This window comes from Dreissena polymorpha, chromosome 7 (assembly GCF_020536995.1).
Source record: "Dreissena polymorpha isolate Duluth1 chromosome 7, UMN_Dpol_1.0, whole genome shotgun sequence".
In the NCBI taxonomy this organism is placed as follows: Eukaryota; Metazoa; Mollusca; class Bivalvia; order Myida; family Dreissenidae; genus Dreissena; species Dreissena polymorpha.
In genome coordinates, this window is record NC_068361.1 from 101,451,142 (window position 1) to 101,470,150 (window position 19,009).

General features: G+C 31.5%; 1 protein-coding gene across 1 annotated transcript in view; it reads right to left on the reverse strand.

Moving 5' to 3' along the window:
* Positions 1–19,009, reverse strand: part of LOC127838465 (slit homolog 1 protein-like) — a 94,297-nt gene that overhangs the window by 11,943 nt on the left and 63,345 nt on the right. Inside the window, exons 6-10 of the mRNA XM_052366249.1 lie at positions 17,771–17,842; positions 9,890–9,961; positions 9,474–9,545; positions 1,761–1,832; positions 286–461 (exon numbers count right to left, since the gene is read on the reverse strand). Of these exons, the coding sequence (XP_052222209.1) occupies positions 286–461; positions 1,761–1,832; positions 9,474–9,545; positions 9,890–9,961; positions 17,771–17,842 (464 nt within the window). The remainder of the gene's footprint in view (positions 1–285; positions 462–1,760; positions 1,833–9,473; positions 9,546–9,889; positions 9,962–17,770; positions 17,843–19,009) is intronic.

Genomic DNA, 19,009 nt, shown 5'->3' on the forward strand with positions numbered 1-19,009 from the left:
CACTAAGTTTTGTTCGGATAATATCATCAAGCAAGAGAGTGATGGGCCATAAGGCGCACAACTTAAACCCTAAGGAACTAAACTAATCTGACAAAGTTCTTTAGTATACACACACACACATATATATATATATATATATATATATATATATATATATTCAATGTATTGGCTCATAAGAACAGATCTACGCACGATATACGAAGGCGACGCATCACAAAAAAGCTCACCATGTACACAAAATGCTCAAATGAGCGTGTGACTTTAATGTTGATACAATGAACATACCGTGCGTGCTGCAGTTGATATCCGCTTGGGTGACGTTCCTTATGTAACGCCCCTTCAGGTGCGCGGGCTCACTACACACAGCGTCGTATACTCTGACATTGGACTTGCCGGCCTGAAATGTCTCAATGAGCCATCGCAGCTGGCAGTCGCAGACGAGCGGATTCTTTTTGAGATGACTGGCAAGACAATATATTTTTATAAAAAAGTGTTAAACTGTTACCTAGACCTTTAAAAAATAACAATTGAATTTGTAAGAAAACAATTGTTTGTGACTGTTTTTAGCTTCGTTGTTGGAACTTTACAATCACTTGACAGAAATTAAATGATTGTTAAACTCATGAAATAATTGTTGGTTTAGTATCGGTATAATAACTATTAACTGCGTGTCCTCTTTTTACCAAACAATAAACGGAAATTTTGAACCATTGTAAAAGTGACACCAAATGGCGCCCTGTGATTAAACATTAAATCCAAACAAGTAAACACATTTCAAAGGTTTCCCGTGTGGATTAACAGAACATCAAGCGAGCCTTAACTAAATATAAGATAGGCCTTTTTGCTGCATATGTGAAAAGCACTGCAATTTTATTATCATCTTTATAGATGAGATTAGTGTATGAATATAAAGAAATGTTATACAATAAACTATTTTAATGGTAGCATACTTCATTTATGTATAAACCATGTCTTTTTTTTTTGCTTTTGTCTGTTCCATTTAAAAACCTTCTAAATATGATAATATAGTAAAACAATAGGAAATATATACTCGAAGTATTCGTGTAAATTGCTTTATTGCTTATGTTTCTGTTTAAAACTATTAGTTTATTCAGGAATAAAATTGGAAAATGAACTTACTGTTTTCTAACTTAAGGTAGAACTATTTGGTTTAATGATATTATCCAGAAAAGTTGGTGGAATATTTTGGGTGGACTTTGTAATTTGTATTGCGAAAAACAAACAGATCTTCAAATATCAATGTACTGATGTTATTTTATTTCAGTATATTGATGATTGTATTTAATACTGTTTCCATTCTATACATGTAAATAACAATTTTCTTCTTTGTTCGGCACTCCTTCAAATACGCCGACGTATATGGATTCAAGATCGTTGTTGGATAAAACTTGAAAATAAATTAAATAAAGCGAATTTTTAACAACTAGGACTCACTTGATTGAATATTGTAAATAAGCTAAAGGTTGTTTACAATTCAATTTCTTATACCTCTATAGAGGAACGACCTCATGTAGCAACAGCGAGAATAGTTCACAGTATTTTGGTTAACACTATTCTTATCAAAAAGCGCAGTAAAACGAGCTGTCTATTGGGCAATCACAAAATAACAACAGCCAACGGTATTCCATCCAATCAAGCAGACCACAGACTGACACGTTCATACATAGAGAGCTGGACGGCAATTATTTCGGTACCTATCATCTATTGTATTTATTTATTTATTGTCTATTGTAACTCACATTTCTTTAAGATGAGTCAAGTCACCGAATGCCGCCCGAGAAATATTGCGAATCCGGTTGTCCCTCAGGTGCCTGAAGTAACAACAAACAACGTCATATGGTTAAACATTGAAGTAATACAGTTTAACATAATTCAAAGATATCCGACGTCAAAAGCACTTTAATCGTATATGTATCAATATAGATGGGATAGGTGTATATATAAACAAAAGGCATTGTGCAAAACACATCATGTAACTATGACAATACTTTATTTTTATTTAAAATTGAAATGAAGTGTGTGTTTTTCCGTTGAGTTGAGTTAACACCATCAAACTTTAATTACCTTGACATCTGAATATGTTATCTTATCGTATTATCTGAAGCTACCCCCACCTTCAAAAAGTAGTAAAATTTTTAAATAGTCATTCTTTCTAATTGTTTGGTTTCAGAAAACACAATAATTAACATTCTATACATAATGAATGCCTTAAAATATCATGCATGACATCAACCGTTCAATATTTATTAACCTTTGCTTTAACAAATGCTTTCTTAATTTGAAGATTGCACATGCCTAGAAATCGTTGCATATTAAAAAACATGTCTCTAGTTATAATATGTACCAAATGTTTTTATTTGCATAAAACATAATTCGGATTTCCCAAAAAAAATCCGATGGAAGGACATACGGACGGAAAAAAAATAAAAACGTGTAATCCTTGTTATAAACACCATGGCATAACCGCATATTTGTTCCTTGATTTTAAGCAAAACTATGGAATACCTGTATGTTAATTATTGTTCATTTCAATTGAATGACCATTCGTTTTCAAGATTCTGGCGAATACTAATACATTTTTACTAGCATTTTTATAAGAACTTCAAACACAACTTACAAGGTACCAAACTGTACCACATAAATATGATAATCATCAAACAAGTTGAAATTATATCATATATATGATTTATTAAATATAACTACTCACTGATATTTATTAAAATTCCAGTCTCTGTATTTCGGCACAAAATTATAACAAATTTGTAAAGTATTCTTTCTTCAAACCGAATGAAGAACTTGCGTTTTTAAATTATAGGCATTGTTTAACATGTAAAGACAATATCAAAAATATATATATTGATGCTATTTTATTTGCATATCAACATATTTTTCTATCACATTTTAACTAAATTAAGCTATTCATACTATTGTTCCTTATTACTTATTCAAATCAAATACGCACCTTGCATTTTCTCCTTACAGGAAGACTTCTTATTTACTACACTCTTCGACCTAACACTAGCAATAATTATTCATTTAGTTATGATGTTTAAAAAAATTATTCAACACGTTTTTACCAAATTTTATATATTAATAAACGTATAATGAATTGTCCTCTCGTGTCTGAACACAACAAGTTCCTTATACCATATAACTGACTGGCATTTGTTAACTTACTATAAAGCATAACATATACCAAACATAAAACATTTATTTAACATGTAATACACTGCACTATAAAAACTTCAGATACAATTAACTTTTAAATCAAAATACTTTGTTTTACGAAATTATAAGAAACTGGAATTTTCAACTAAAATAATATTTTTATAGACGAAGCTACAATCCCTTTTGAATCATTTTACATGTAAGTGTGCTTAAGAATAAACATTATAAATACTTCTTATCATTTGTTTATCCAGTTCCTTCTTGCAGCTTATAAACAATGAACTTTAATATGGCATATTTCTGATTGCAGCAAAATGAGGAATGCTTCTTTTCTGAATATCAATAATAATTGAACATGTATACAACCTTACTTCATATGTATAAAATTGTGGTTGTTAAAATAATAAACTAAGCATTCCAATTATTTGATTGATTTATAGATATAAGGATATAAGGATATATTGATTTATTGATTTATTGTTTTATTGATATATTGATTTATTAATTTATTGATTGCTTTATTGATTAATTGATTAATTGATTTATTGATTAAATAATTGATTGATTTATTGATATATTGGTTTATTAATCTACTGATTTATTGATTTTTGATTCATTGATTTTTTTTATATTTCTTCATCAACTGTCCATCTCTTTTTTTGCCGCTGAGGATCTAGGGCCCATATTATACAAATTATTGTTTAAATATGTGTTGCTTTTTGTAAAATTTATTGCTTGTGTGAAATGGGGCTTAGGCGTAATACACACCATTGTAAGTTGACATGAGTTATAATGGCATTGAATGTAATAATGGGCTGTATCGAAGTCATGCAGGTTAACGCGAACCTCAAACTGGTTAAATATTCTACATCATTGCACTCTCAATGCTATCCTTTCGTCGCTAAATACAATGATTAAGACCATGATACAATATAAAATCAAATGTAAGGTAATTCAGAACGTTTCCGAACAGAATAATAAGTGTGGTCGTCTTATTCAACCAATAAAGAGTCAGATATACAAAGGGAAACCAGAGAATTTCCTATTTACATTACTGAAAACTGAGGTCGTCTTGAAATAATAATACAGGCATTAAACTCTCTGAACATCATTGTAGTGGATTTGCATGTATAATATTTACTTTCATGACGATTAAAACATTTTCAATAACACTTACTATTCACATTAACGCGTTACAATAATATGTCGATGTAAATAGTTATAAGATATCCAAGATATTATTCGGAGATAACCGAAAGTGCTGCGAAATAAAGAAGATTTAGACACAACGTTTCACTGCGCGATACCATGATTTTTCATTCAGAACGGCGGAAATGTTTAAGAAAAAAACAAAAATTGCAAAACATCCCGCATGAACGGATTTCTTGCAAATTAGTATTCGAAGTTTCACAGTCATAGCGAAGAAAAATCGAATAAATGTTAATAGATCGTAATTCAATTCCTAATAGAAAGTATGTCTGTTATGTTTCATCACATTTAGATCATTCGTTAAAAATATATGAGATATAATGCAGAAGCAAACACAATATCTGCAAATGTATTACACGTATTCGACTTTTCGAACTACATGTGTTAGTAAAAACGAAAACATATCTTATCGATACATCTTTATTGAAATTGGTATTCTTAACCGCTGGTATACATATTTAAATGAGCTTTAAGGGGTGTTGCTGCAGTTTTGCTGATTTTTTTCCATCTAATAGATTTTGTCCAAAATTTTTATTTAAGATATATATACAGATACTATATGAAAAATGAAATAAAAACATAGGGTCACCGGCCTTGTTTTGATTTTATTCACCATTATATAACATGTGCTTTTTCAATAAAACTGAACAATCTCTAATTGCGTAAAATTGATTAATAACATATGAAATTGGCAACATGTAGATATTATATAAGCGAAGATACATCATATACCATTTAATTAAACCACACACTACCAATAAAATAGAGTACACAAGTTAAATTTTAAGAAATTTATTTTTTATAATTTTTATGTCACCCCAAATAACGTATTTTTTTTACTATTGTAACCACATAAATATAATTTAAAATTGTTCTGCCAAATAGAATTCTGCGAAACTGCTTAAATATGTTCATTTACGTATTGTCATCATAAAACACAAATAAAAAAAGGGGGTTATTGCACTTTCAAAAGAGATTTTTTGTTTTAACTATCCCTACCGTCTACGTCAAATTTCATAAAATACAGCAATTAGGCAAAATCCAAGTACCGGTACATAGATTGATAGAAATATGCATAACCATTAGAAATTATTTACAATCTTAACTGGGATCACAACAGCTTACCAAAAGACATTAATAAAAAAAGAATATTTAATCACAAACATAATACCACTAAGTATCAAACTCGACCTTAATCATTAATAACTTACATGCACTTGTTCACAAATTTCGGCATGTTTTGAAGATTGCGATTAAATGATTTAAATTGATAAATGTAAACAACAGGACTACAGGGCTCTAGTATAAAACAAGAATGAAATCAAAGAAAGAAAAAAAAGTTTAAAAAAAGTAAACCCCACCTGGGATCGAACCACATTGTATTATGAACCAACTCGGTCATTTCTGATGATACTGATATAAAAAATCTTGAGTTGTGATAATAGCATCACCGGTGTTGCTATAAATATATCATCGGTTAAATAAACTGCCGCAAAACCCCTTAATTCATGTTTTATACACTATTGTAACCAGTTCGTATTAGTAACGTCTGAACAAAATAGACACTAATTAAATTATAACTTCATATAATGTAATACATGTAGCTGGAAATACAATATTCAGGGTATTTCTAGACGTAGAGTGAATAAACTTAATACGAATGATCTTATAGGTATATTTTATTGTCACGATATTGTACTTTTATCTGAAACATGGGTCCATTATCTAACCGATTTACAGTTTAATGAGTTCGAATTATTTGAATTAAATCGATATTAAATTTGAAAACTAGTAAGCGGTCTTCAGGTGGAATTATTGTTTATATAAGGAATGAATTTGTTAGTAAAGATGCATTAGTTTTTAAATCACATTATACAATTGTATTTGTAATAATTGGGGCATCACAAATTAATTTATGTGATGGTGTGTATATCTGTCTATGTTAAATTGTCCAAGAAGGTAGCTTTCGCCAAGCTATTAAAGAAAGCCATACATTTTAGAGAGCATTAACATTTATTATTGATATTGAATCATATAATGAGAAAGAGCTTAATTTAATTGTTTGTGGTGACCCGAACTCCCATACTTCAGATTTGCCTGATTTTATTTAAATAATAATACAGATGTTTTGCAGGACGACTATATCCCTGACGTATAAATGCCGCGGTACTCGCAAGATGAAGGTCGGATAAACAATAACGGCATAATTGTTCTTTATTTGTGTAAACAAACCGGTTTTCGAACACTTAATGGTCGAATAGATAAAGATGTGCCTTGTAAATATATATATGTTGGTATCTCTGGATCTAGTGTTGTTGATAATGTGTTAACTAAACCGTATTTAATTCAGAATATATGTCAATTGTGTGTGCATGATCCAAATATTTTATCTGATCATTGTTTGGTTGATTTTTAATGGTATTTTAACCCGCCTCATAATATAAATTCATTTGTCAAAGTTAATCAAAGTTAATCAGAATCAGACACATATATATGTTGGGGATGGTGAAAATAAGCATAATTACATAGAATTGTTGTCAGCTGCTTATGTCATTGATCAAATGAATGCATGCTATAAGTGCATGTAGTTGCAGTACTGCAAATAATAGAGAATTTGTGTATTATTTAGTGATATTTTTAACGAAGGTGTTTCCCTTTATTCAAGCGCAAACTGAAAACACAAATTGTGTTGGTTCTTGTCCAATGTATGGTGTTCTTCTGAGTCCTCAGAAAGAAATATCGACTTTTTTTAAACATTTAAATTTATTAAGGAAGAATAAAACATATGAATTTCGGTCGTTATTAACTTATAGTATAACTGAATATACAAATTGTATTAAGCAAGCTAAACAAAATATGATGATAATAAAAAAAAAGTTGTGTTTGTGAAACACTATGTACCACCATATATTTGACATTTGGCATTAAAGGATGACCTTTACCTTAAATTTTCACCACTCAAAATGCGCAGCGCTATGAGAAACACATGCATGCAAAATATCAAGTTGCCATCTTCAATATTGCAAAAGTTATGGCCAATGTTAAAGTTTGACGCAAACAAACCAACAAACAAACCTAAAGACAGGGTAAAATCAATATGTCGCCCAGTATAGACTGGGGGACATTAAAATGCCAAATTGTATTGGAAAATGTTAAAAATAGTCTGCTGGCCTACAAAAATGAAACGTAACCCTGAAATAATTTACAAATCATTTCAAAAGTATTTTTACCCCGGATAGCTTGTCTTTTTTACTCCTGATGAAGACGCTGTTCACTTTGTAGAAAGGTATAAAGAGCATGTACTTAATAGTATGTTTGAAGAATTAAATATCCCTATATCAAATCAGGAAATTAACAAAGCTATAACACGAGTGAACGCCCTGATGTATATTTAAATTAAGTGTTTATACACGGAAAAAGTATACTCACACCCTTTTTTCATGCTGTTTTTAATAAAATGTATTATCGAGGTATAAAATTGCTAAGCACTCTAGAAAAATTACTTACCAAAATATTAAATAAAAGATTGCCTGTTTGGGCAGAAAATTACTTTGTATATATAGAGGCACAGGCGGGGTTTAGGCCTCAAATGAAAACAGTGGATAATATTTTTGTATTATATGGACTTAAAGCTCACATTTTAAATCATGGCACGCATTTGTATTGTACTTTTATAGAATTTACTAAGGCAATTAACTGTGTTGTCGGGGATAATTAAATTATTTAATGCTATGAATTGATAAACTTAGGTATTCGAGGTCTAATACTGGATATACTAAGGTCGATGTTACCGCAATAAAGTCCAAAGTCAAACACTGTAACGAGTTAAGTGATAGCTACGGATACATGCTTGGAGTGAGACAGGGTGAATGTGTGTCTTCATTTTGATTGACCATGTATTTAAATGACTTAGAATCAGAATGTTGTCCTAAAGGATTAGCAGTATTGATGTTAATGCTTAAAAAATGTTTATTTTACTTAATGTTTATGATATGATTATTCTCGGCAACACGGCAGAAGAATTAGAGAAAGGCTTAAATTTACTTCAACATTATTGTCAGCGTTGGAAACTTATTGTAAACACTGATGCAACTAAAATTATGATATTAAGAAAAGGTGGGCGATTAACTTCTGAACATTTTTATTATAGCAGTTAACTGACTGATATTGAAAGCAAATTTAATTATCTAGGAATCGTTTTTACTTCCGGAGGTTCCTTTTCGAAAGCACAAACTACGCTTTCAGAACAGGCATTAAAAGCATTTTTAGAATGAATAAATATTTATTTTAATTTAGTGATATTTCTGTGAGCCACGAACTAAATCTCTTTGATAGACTTATAACTCCAATTTTGAATTTTGGCAGTAAAGTTTGGGGATTTGTTAATGGTATGTCCGCAGAGCGTGTAAATATGCAATTTTGTAAACAAATCCTCGTTGTTAAAAGATGCACAAAAAAGCTTTGTATACGATGAACTTTGTTGTCTTAATTGTAAATCGGCCAGATAATCTAACATTATTAAATATTGAATTGAATTGATAAGAACATCCGAAAACAAATTACCTTAAAAAGTTATTGATGTTAGTAAATGATTGCAATATTCTTCCTAATATAATCATCTGGTGTTTATTACATAAGGACTTGCTTTGTAACTTAGTTTTTTCGAGATGTTGGAAATGATATGGAATTTATCTAATGTTAGACAAATATTAAATGATAATTTTATTCAAGATGAGAATGAGATATGGTGCAACTCAAGCATTTTGCCACTATGTACATAGAAATATTTTTCATATATGGTTTAAATTAATATGCTCAATCAAAATTTGAAGTTATCACACATAACTAATTACATATTTGTAAATATAATAACCTATTATTAAATTATGCATGTATGTATTGTTTCAATAACATGCATTATTACTTTTTTAATCGTAAATTATTTACTTTGTAAACACAGAATGCATATTATGTCCACTTGGGCTTTTTGCCTTTTGAATGTAGCGTTTAATAATAATACTAATAAACTTTTAATTAGTTATTTGTACCAAATTTTCAGTCTAAATACGTCTTACAGTTTGGTTATGTTCGGCAATCCTTCAAAATCACCGGCGTCTATGGATTCGAGACCGTTTCCCGATAAAGACCTTAAACAGAAATAATCGCAACCAAAGCGATACATAAACTACAACGAAACACTTGATTAACTATTTTAAATAAGCTATGCATTGTTTAAAATGCGTTTGCGTATACGTCTATATGGGAAAGACTAGCAGATGTCTTTATTCAATTACTATTTGTAGCAACAGCCGCATGATGTCATAGTTTCGTTGATAAAAAATATTCTTACCAGAAAGCTATCATATAACAAATGAACAACAATAAAGAAAGTTCTTCCGTTAATTTAAGCAGACATTGGAATTACACACGTATAAACGGCCAGCTGGACGGTATGTATTTGAATACAAGTCATGCGTCTAGTTTAACTCACAGTTCTTTTAGTTGAGTCAAGCCGCTGAACGCTGACCGAGGAATATTGCCTAGCATGTTGTATCCCAGCCACCTGAAGTAAAACCAAACAGCGCCATGTGACTAAACATTCAAACAATACAGCGAACCCATTAAGAAGGGTTAGGTGTTGATTTTAAGAACACTAAAATATAACAAGTTTACTGTAATACAAACAACACATAAACTACTGTAAGTGGTAAGTGGTAAGCAAACAGAATTATCTCCAGTGAGTTCCTGCAAAATAGCAGGTATACCTGCCTGCTGTTTGCTATGTGAAAGCACTGCAATCGTATATTGATCTATTAAGATGGGCTACATTGATAAATAAAGGCAAGTCATTTTGTAAAACACACTATGTAAATTTGACTTTACTTCATTTATATAATTAACATCGAATTGGTTTTTATGTTTTTGTCCATTTAGTTTACAACGAAAAACTCAAACAACCTTGAACTGGCTGGGAATATGTTATTCTAGTGTCAAAAATGACAACCTGTTTTCAACGTCCCAATATATATCTTTATATATAGTGCAAACGGTTTAATATGTATTCAGGACTACGGTTAACGCTGTGGCACATCAAGGCATGCATATTGAATATATCAGTGCATCACTAAAACAATTTAAAGGTTTTAATACTGTACTACATCATTTGTGATTATTTGCATATTCCCGATAACTATAGTACTCTACCTCCCTAAAAATCAAGCAATTACTGATGAAGGAGGTATTGATACTTAGACTTAAGATGATAGAGATAATGACGATTATTATATATTAACCAAAAGCCTTTGATAAAGTTACAGTATTGATAACCCCGATCAAGCCAAAGGGCTACTTTTAACACTGATCAGATTGCTGTAACTATAGAAAACAGTGATATCTCCGAATATTAATTGACAACAAAAGGTGGAAGCGTCTTAAAGTTTTGATGAGATATCCACTCGATAAATCTTTCCGTTTCCGTTTAATGTGTAGCACCAAAGTAAATCAACTCGTTTTAAAGTCATACAATTCAACCAATTAAATAATCACTCCGTTAATATCCCAAATCAAGACAATCAACGATTCTAATTTGTAAATGCGATCATAAATTTAAAGCATCATCCATTATGGGTCTTCGTTCAATTTTTTTATATAATCGGTTTATATAAAACTCAAATTATTACCATGCAAATTCATATAAAAATGTATCGTGTATTTTCAAATCATCTCATGACATGGTGTTTCGTTCTTACGAACCGCTATGCAGACTACATAATATTTAATGTACGCACTGATAATTATATTTGAATAGAGAATATTTATACTAGCACCTATCATTTGATTTAGTATTTGATATAGCGACCAAGCTACTCTTATAATCTTTCTCCACAAACAATTACAGATCGATTAATGTTTAATAAACAACGGCACCAAGTGATAAGACCAACGTGTTTCAATGATGTTCTGTATAATGAAAGTCCTTTATATCAAGAATATATTAAAGTCGTTTAGACACATTTTGAAGGAAAAGTCGTACCTGTATTTGTTTAATTTTATTCGCTCTTATCACCCTGAACTAAAACCAAATTGTAGAAGTACACGTATTAATTAAATAAAAAATATAATTAGTACTATCTTTTAGAAACAGTTAACACTATTTTAGCATGTTATTAATATTGCCTAAACCATACCACAAAACAGTGAGAAAAATTAATAACTGTGCCCACCTTTTAATGATTAAGAACGGACTGCTTAAATTTCTCAATTAACAATATCTGTGGAATATCACAAAAAACACTGTTAACGTTTATGATAGTTTGTTTTTAAATATCGAAATAAGTGTTTTAACAGATTTCTAATTAGAGCAATTGTCCCATTAAATAAAGAAACGGAACCAGTTCTTATTCCCCTGTGCAAACCAATATAAGATACAATATAGTTTAACATATATTTAATTCATGTGTACACATCTGTAAAAACGACTATACACATTCTGTCATACGTTCTTGTTATATTTTGTTTTCGAACATATTTAAGTAATACTCCAGTTCCTGTTCTTCGAATGAACAACAAACATGATTTCCAGCATACTTCGGGTTCAATGTAGTAACACAGTTCCTTTTTTCAAGACCAAATTTCTACAAGAAAAAAGAAACTGGTTCCTTATTTCATCCTTTAACCGAATAAGGAATAGTAATAAGGAATCATTTCACATTGACGAAACTATGCCACATAACTCTGAACATAAATATACGTGTAGATTACCTATACAATGTACATTCCAACATATTCCTACGCAAGTGTATATCTCGTCACTTTGCGCGGCTGAATAAAATAATGAACCGGTCTCATTCTGTATTGAAGAAAATTTGAACGAAGTTTTATATATTAAATAATATGTTTAACATAGACCGTTATATATAAGCTAAACAGTTTGTTCACTATAACTTTGATATTCATGTTGTTTTGAAAGATATTGATTTATTTTAATACCTTTCTACCTAATGTATTTATTCATTAATAATCTTTTTTTCGGCACTGATTACAGGAAAATGACACATATTCGTATTCATAATTCAAGCCGAATAAGCAAATGACATGTTCTAACTTTACACTGAATCGGTAACGAATCCTTCGAATACACGAATACGATTGTGTTAAAATGTATTTTAGAACGTCCCGCATTCGCACATACATTTCTCAAATAATTTCGACCATAAGTTGCTTATACGTGTCAGTTCACACAGGTTAGTGCTGAAATTTCTTTAGATTAAAAAATGTTCCGCAAATTAATCCTTCTAAATGTAAGTGTTGAATTCGTTAAATTCAACAATTCTCACAAAAGCCCATGCATTTTCAATTTGATGTTATTTGTTGGATTCATGGCGTGTCTTCAATTGCGTGACATCACGCGCTGTTGATATGTATTGTACTTGCATTGAAGGCAAAAGTGTGGCGGACTGTATCGAGGTAATGAAGTTTACTTCGGAACTAAAACTGCGTTCACCACTAATCGCATTCAACTATAGCATTGAACCCTCAGTCGTATCATTTCGAATAAAATGTGCATATGGTTAAACAATCTAAAATACGTCCATCAGAACATGTTCGAACATATAGAAAAATACAACTTTAGTCGTCGTCAATTAATAATAACAGTCAGTGTGCTAGTTATAATTTGGCGTTTTACTATTTAATCGTTTTTTCTATGAGTAGTGCAACACAACTGGAGCCTTTTTCTTACACTTAAGATTGTGAGCATGATACAATGAAACAGAGGCATTGTATTCATAGAAATATTCAGAAGTAAGAAATGCTTTTACCAGCAGTTGTCATATTCAAAGCATTAATGTGCCGATGCACTAGCATATTGTCATGAAAAATAAACGCTTACGTGGAATGTTATTCTACTTAAGACTGATACATGTTGTGTTTTATCTTAATAAAAACAAATATTTAAATTATTTAATTATAAGTATCGATGCAATTACCTAATGTTGTATTAAAATAAAATTTACAAATTCCCAAAATGGGTGCTGACGTCTTTATAGATGCATACAGTCAAACCTGAATTGAGCGGTCAGTCAAGGGAAATGACCAAAGTGACCGTTGTCCACAGGTGACCGTTGAATTCGGATCACAATTTTAAGATGGTTTGTCAGTTGGTAGTATTGCTACGTCGTTACCCAACCCAGTCGTTTGCATACGGTGTTAAACGAATGCTCATTGCCGTTTACTAAGCATAATAACAGAATTTACGTACATTGAAAACTACAGAATAATATCTTATAGATTGATTTAATTTCATATTGTAATTAAACTAAAGCAATGACTTTATCAACGCTAGTATAATTGTTTACTCATGCATCTTGATCATTCAATAAATAAAACTTGTCACGTGCCGTTGACGTCACGTCAGTACAAGTCTAAAAAGCGGATTCGCTTTCATAAACCGATAGTACGGTGATATTGTACCGTTCTAATAAGAAAAAGACGCAAAAATTCGTTAAAATTTATTCGTACGCAAACATCACACAAAAAGCATTTTAATTCAACAACCTAATACAAAATACAACGCTTCAAACTCACATTTGCATTCGATTCATACTCCTACATAATTTCTCGCTTATGCTTAAGAACACTCTGCACTTGCGTACGTCCAACACAGAGCTCACTTGCTATTACACGCGAACTTTTTCCAGATTCAAACAGTTTCAAACACGTGACTCGCTCCTCTAATGTGGGGAACTTACGTTCACCACTCATTATTATTCCGTGATTTATTATTCCGATTGCTTTTAAAAGTGTTGTGAACGCTAGAAAGCTCTTTTAAAGAATGATCCGAAAATGTTATTTTAAAATCGATAATCAATATTGTAAGTACAATGTACTAATTAGCGGTCTTTTAATTAGCGATTATTACTTTAAACGTGTCAAAAACTCTGACATATTTTCTGTTGAAGAAACCCCCACAATTATCCCGGGAAAACAAACCTTCTCAACACCTTATTATTTGTTTACTCGCAGCGGGCCGCTTTTATAATATCAAAGGCAATTACCGCTAGCAAACGCTTTAATCGCAAAATAGACGGACAAATGATGTGCAGTGTTTTTAATTTTCGCGACTCGAGACGATAGACGCGTGACCGTTGATTTCAGTTCAAATATGAATTTCGGAGTTGAATATAGTGGCCGTTGGCCGTTATGGACAGGTGGCCGTTAAATTCAGGTGTAATATAGAGTGTTTTTCGTCGGGGGGGATTCCAGACTGACCGTTGTCTGCAGGTTACCGGTAAATTCAGGTGGCCGTTAGGTCAGTTTCGACTGTATATGTACCATAAATAAATCCTTCTTAAAATTATATTGAATCCGTGAAAAAGGAAAATTCTAATAAAACCCTATGCATTTTTAAGTTGATTTTATGTTTTGGATTCATGACGTGTGTGCAATGTCGTGACATCACCCGCTGTTGAAATACATTGTGCTCGTTATCAAGGCATTAGTTTGGAGGACTGTATCACAGACAAGCAGTTGAATGCGTACCTCAGACTGCTTTCAATATTAATCGTGATTGTCTAAAAAATTGAGCCCTCAATCCTATACATTCGTTACTTTACTAAATAAACTGGTTCAGACCATTGTGCAATACAATTAGGAATGAACGCCCCATCAGAACGTTTTCGAACATATATCGAAACACAAGACTTGTCGTCGAATTAGGTCTATCTATTTTCATAGAATGGTTATTCTGAACGATATATTTACAGACAACAATGAGCAAGTATAAAAAACGTATTATGCACTATTGTCAAAAGTTCGTAGAATTAGAGAAATATGTTAGTTTTCTGTCAATGTTTTTTCAAAATGCAAATGTACTAAGACATTCTGTTAATGACGTGTTTTTCGATTGAAAACGATCGGCAGTGATACCTAAACACAACTTCAACTATAAAAACGTTTAACGATAATGTTTTATATCCAGCTTTCCTCCAAACAACCGTCATCTGTGGATTCAGGTTCGTTGTCGTATACATACCTTCTAATAATAAGAAGTTAACTAAAGCAATCGTCGATGACCATTTTTTTGAATAAGCTAATAATTGGTTAACTTTCATCTGATTATGTCTTAATATTGGAAATACTAGTAGATTTCTATATTCAAAACTATTGTGTAGCATTCAGAACAATAAACAGTGTCATTAATTCGTACCAAAAACTCACAAAACCGGACAGTCTATTGGGAAAGCATAAAACAAATAAACAACAACAGACAAGTTCTTTAATCCAATCAAGCAGACCGCAGACTGACACATGGTTACATGGAAAACTTGACGTCAATTATTTCAAAACATGTGTCTAGTGCAACTTTAAGTGTGGTTAGTTTCATCAAATCCCTTAACGCCGCCCGATAAATGTTGCGTAACAAGATGTAACCCAGCTACCCGAAGCAACAACAAACATTACATTATATATATATTATATTACAGTCACAGGGCACAAAGTCACAGGGCACAAAGTTCGACTTTTTAACATAGACCTATCGAACGGCCGTGAAAGACAAAAACTCCAGATTAATTTACTTTTAATTGTCTACAGTGAGGAGATTTTGCAAAGAACATCAAGGAAGAAACTGACAATGATTTACCATTTCTTTTAATTTATACAGGATGCACATACACACTACTTATGATTACAAAGATTAAACTTAGTTTAAACAAGAAATATCTTTATGAAAAAGGTACTCGACATACATCCCGACTTTGAAATAAAGTTAGATTATTACCTTTTTAAATAATTAAATTAAAAACAAAGCTTTAACTTTTAATTGCTATTTTTCACTTGCTAGTCACATATTTACCACATGACATGTGTTTTATTAAGTGCATTTAAATTCAAGCCACACATGCATGTTCGTAAATAAAGAATATATTACGGTAGATCACATCATATGTGTCTTCACATGGTTATTTATAAGTATATTTTTCAACATGAACATATAAAGTATTTTTATACTTAATTAACGCACATATTTCTTTGGCCATATTCAAATCACACTTTCAGGGTAGCGACATGCGAACATGGGTCTTATGGCGTTTCAGCCGGCGCAGTTTAAGCCCAGTCTGCGCAATTGCTCAGTCTGGTTAGGAGCTGCGCTATCCTCTATAAATAACGCAAGACTTAGATAAATAATTGTATAAGTAATATTTAAACACATTACAAAAACAATCATTTTGAAAATGATCAAAACAATACATGTTGTTTACTATTGAGTTTAATATAGATAATTAATTTGCAATTGTCACGATGTTTCTCAATTAACAGCGTATTACTTATCAGTGTGAAACAATAATGCAATTGAAATTTGTGCTTGGTTGTTTTACATAATGAAATAATGGTTATATTTATCACTTAGTAAAATGATTTCGGGTTTCTTCGGTGTTGTCCCGTTGATCTTTTCATGAATTGGCTGATATTAAGTTGCTCATAAATAGCCTCAAGTGTTGTGCTGCGCATATTTATGTATGTACTTCAGAGTGCATTTACATTTCCCGCTGCGTCTTCGCGAATGAATCTATTGGTTGACCTGCCCATGTGAGATTTCAAGAGAGCTTTGTTACACAATTATAACAAATCAAACAGTGGATATCATCATGCAAAAATGTAATGCTAATTAAACTCTTCCGCGGACTCTTTATCAGCGCTGATGCGGTTTGATTGTACAACTATTGTATCTCAAGGAAAGTACTCACCGTTTGCCATCAGTCCTCGATCTTTAAGGGATTTGTAGAACACTTGTAATTTTTCATACCGATTTTTGGAATCCCACTATTAACCTTTATTATTCGCAAGCGAACTACTCAAAACGAAGTGCGAAGTACCATACCAGAAAAGAAACTCAGATCCATCTTCAAAGAAATGGGAATCCTCAACCATTGGTTGAATATTTAAATGAGCTTACACAAATGAGCGTCGTCTATGGTTTTGAGATCGTTGGAGGATAAATACCTTTTACTAGAACAAAGTGAACTAAAATGATCAACGAGGATTATACTGCTATGAAAGAATTAATCAAAGACTAAATTATAACCTTAAAATGTGTAAACATTCATCTGTATTAATATAGCAAAAACTAGCATGTGTCTCTATTCGAAAACCCCAAGAGCAACAGTCAGAATATTTTTCGGATGTAATGTTTAACAACTTTTTTACCAGGAAGGTAACTTAATTAAGCTGACTAGAGGGTAATCATGAAGCAAAGAAACAACAAGAACAAAAAAGCATATATTAAATCAAGCAGACCACAGACTAACACATATATAAATTACAGCTGGATGGTTTGTATTTCAATGCAAATAGTGTGTCTAGTGTAACTCACAGTGTGTGTAGTTGAGTCAAGCCCTTGAACGTCTCCCGAGAAATGTTGCGTAACCGGTTGTCATTCAGATACCTGAAGTAACAACAAACAACGCCCTTGGAATAACAATTTAAACAATACAGGTTAACACATTGAAAATGTTTCCGGTGTTGATTTTAAGAACACCATAAGTTAACTAGTTTCTTGATAATACAAGCTACACGTGAAACTACGTAAAACCATTACATGGGCGAGTCTAGTCGTGAGCCACTTGAGCAAAAGTTAAATTAGATGTATGCTTGTCTGCTTCATGCTATGTGAAACTTATCCTATTGGTATATTTATCTACAAAGATTTATGAATTCATACAAGAAATTCATTTTTTAAAACTTATATTTAAATGCCAAATATTGCCAAATACTTCATTTATGTATATAACACTGCATTAGACTGTGAGTTTGCGGTTGAGTTTACACCGTAAAACAACACAAAAACATTGAATGTTGTACTCTGGTAAACATAAAAACATATACTAAACGTGCTCATATACATCACACCATTGTGATTTTAATTGTGTAAACTTATTTTAATTTCAAAATGAACTTCGCTTTTCTAAGGTACAAATATTTTAAATTGTAATTTGAAAAAAAAAATGCAATTTAATTATTATAGCAGTAAATTCTAATTCGTTTTGAAAACAGAAGAAAATGTCTTCAAATGTCACAACTCATTGATATCAACGTGAAATAGTGCTTTATCGTATCCGCATTAAATTGACTGAATCATTTAATCAAAGTACTGACAGTACTGGTGTGACGATGCTTTTGAAAAGGATGGATATATATACAAGCATCAATTTAAGTTGATCTACATCATCACAATAGTGTATGTGGGTACGAAAAAAAATTTTGGTACACAAATTTTGGAAACGAAAAAATTATGCCAAAAAATAATTTGGTTACGAAAAAAATTGGGTACGAAAAAAATTCGGGTACGAACAAATTTGTGCAACAAAATAAAATTGGGTACGAAAAAAAAATTGGGTACGAAACAATTTTGGTAAGGAAAAAAATGGGGGTACGGGACGTAGTTCCCCTGGGGAACTTGACCCAAAGTCAAGTCACATATTTTAATCTAGGCCATGTCAAACTCAAAGTGTCAAAGTCAAATGAAAGAATGCTTTCATTAATTATTGTCCCATTGTTTACCACTGCTGTGAGTTTTTATATAATATAACAGATGACCATCATGTAAGAGAAA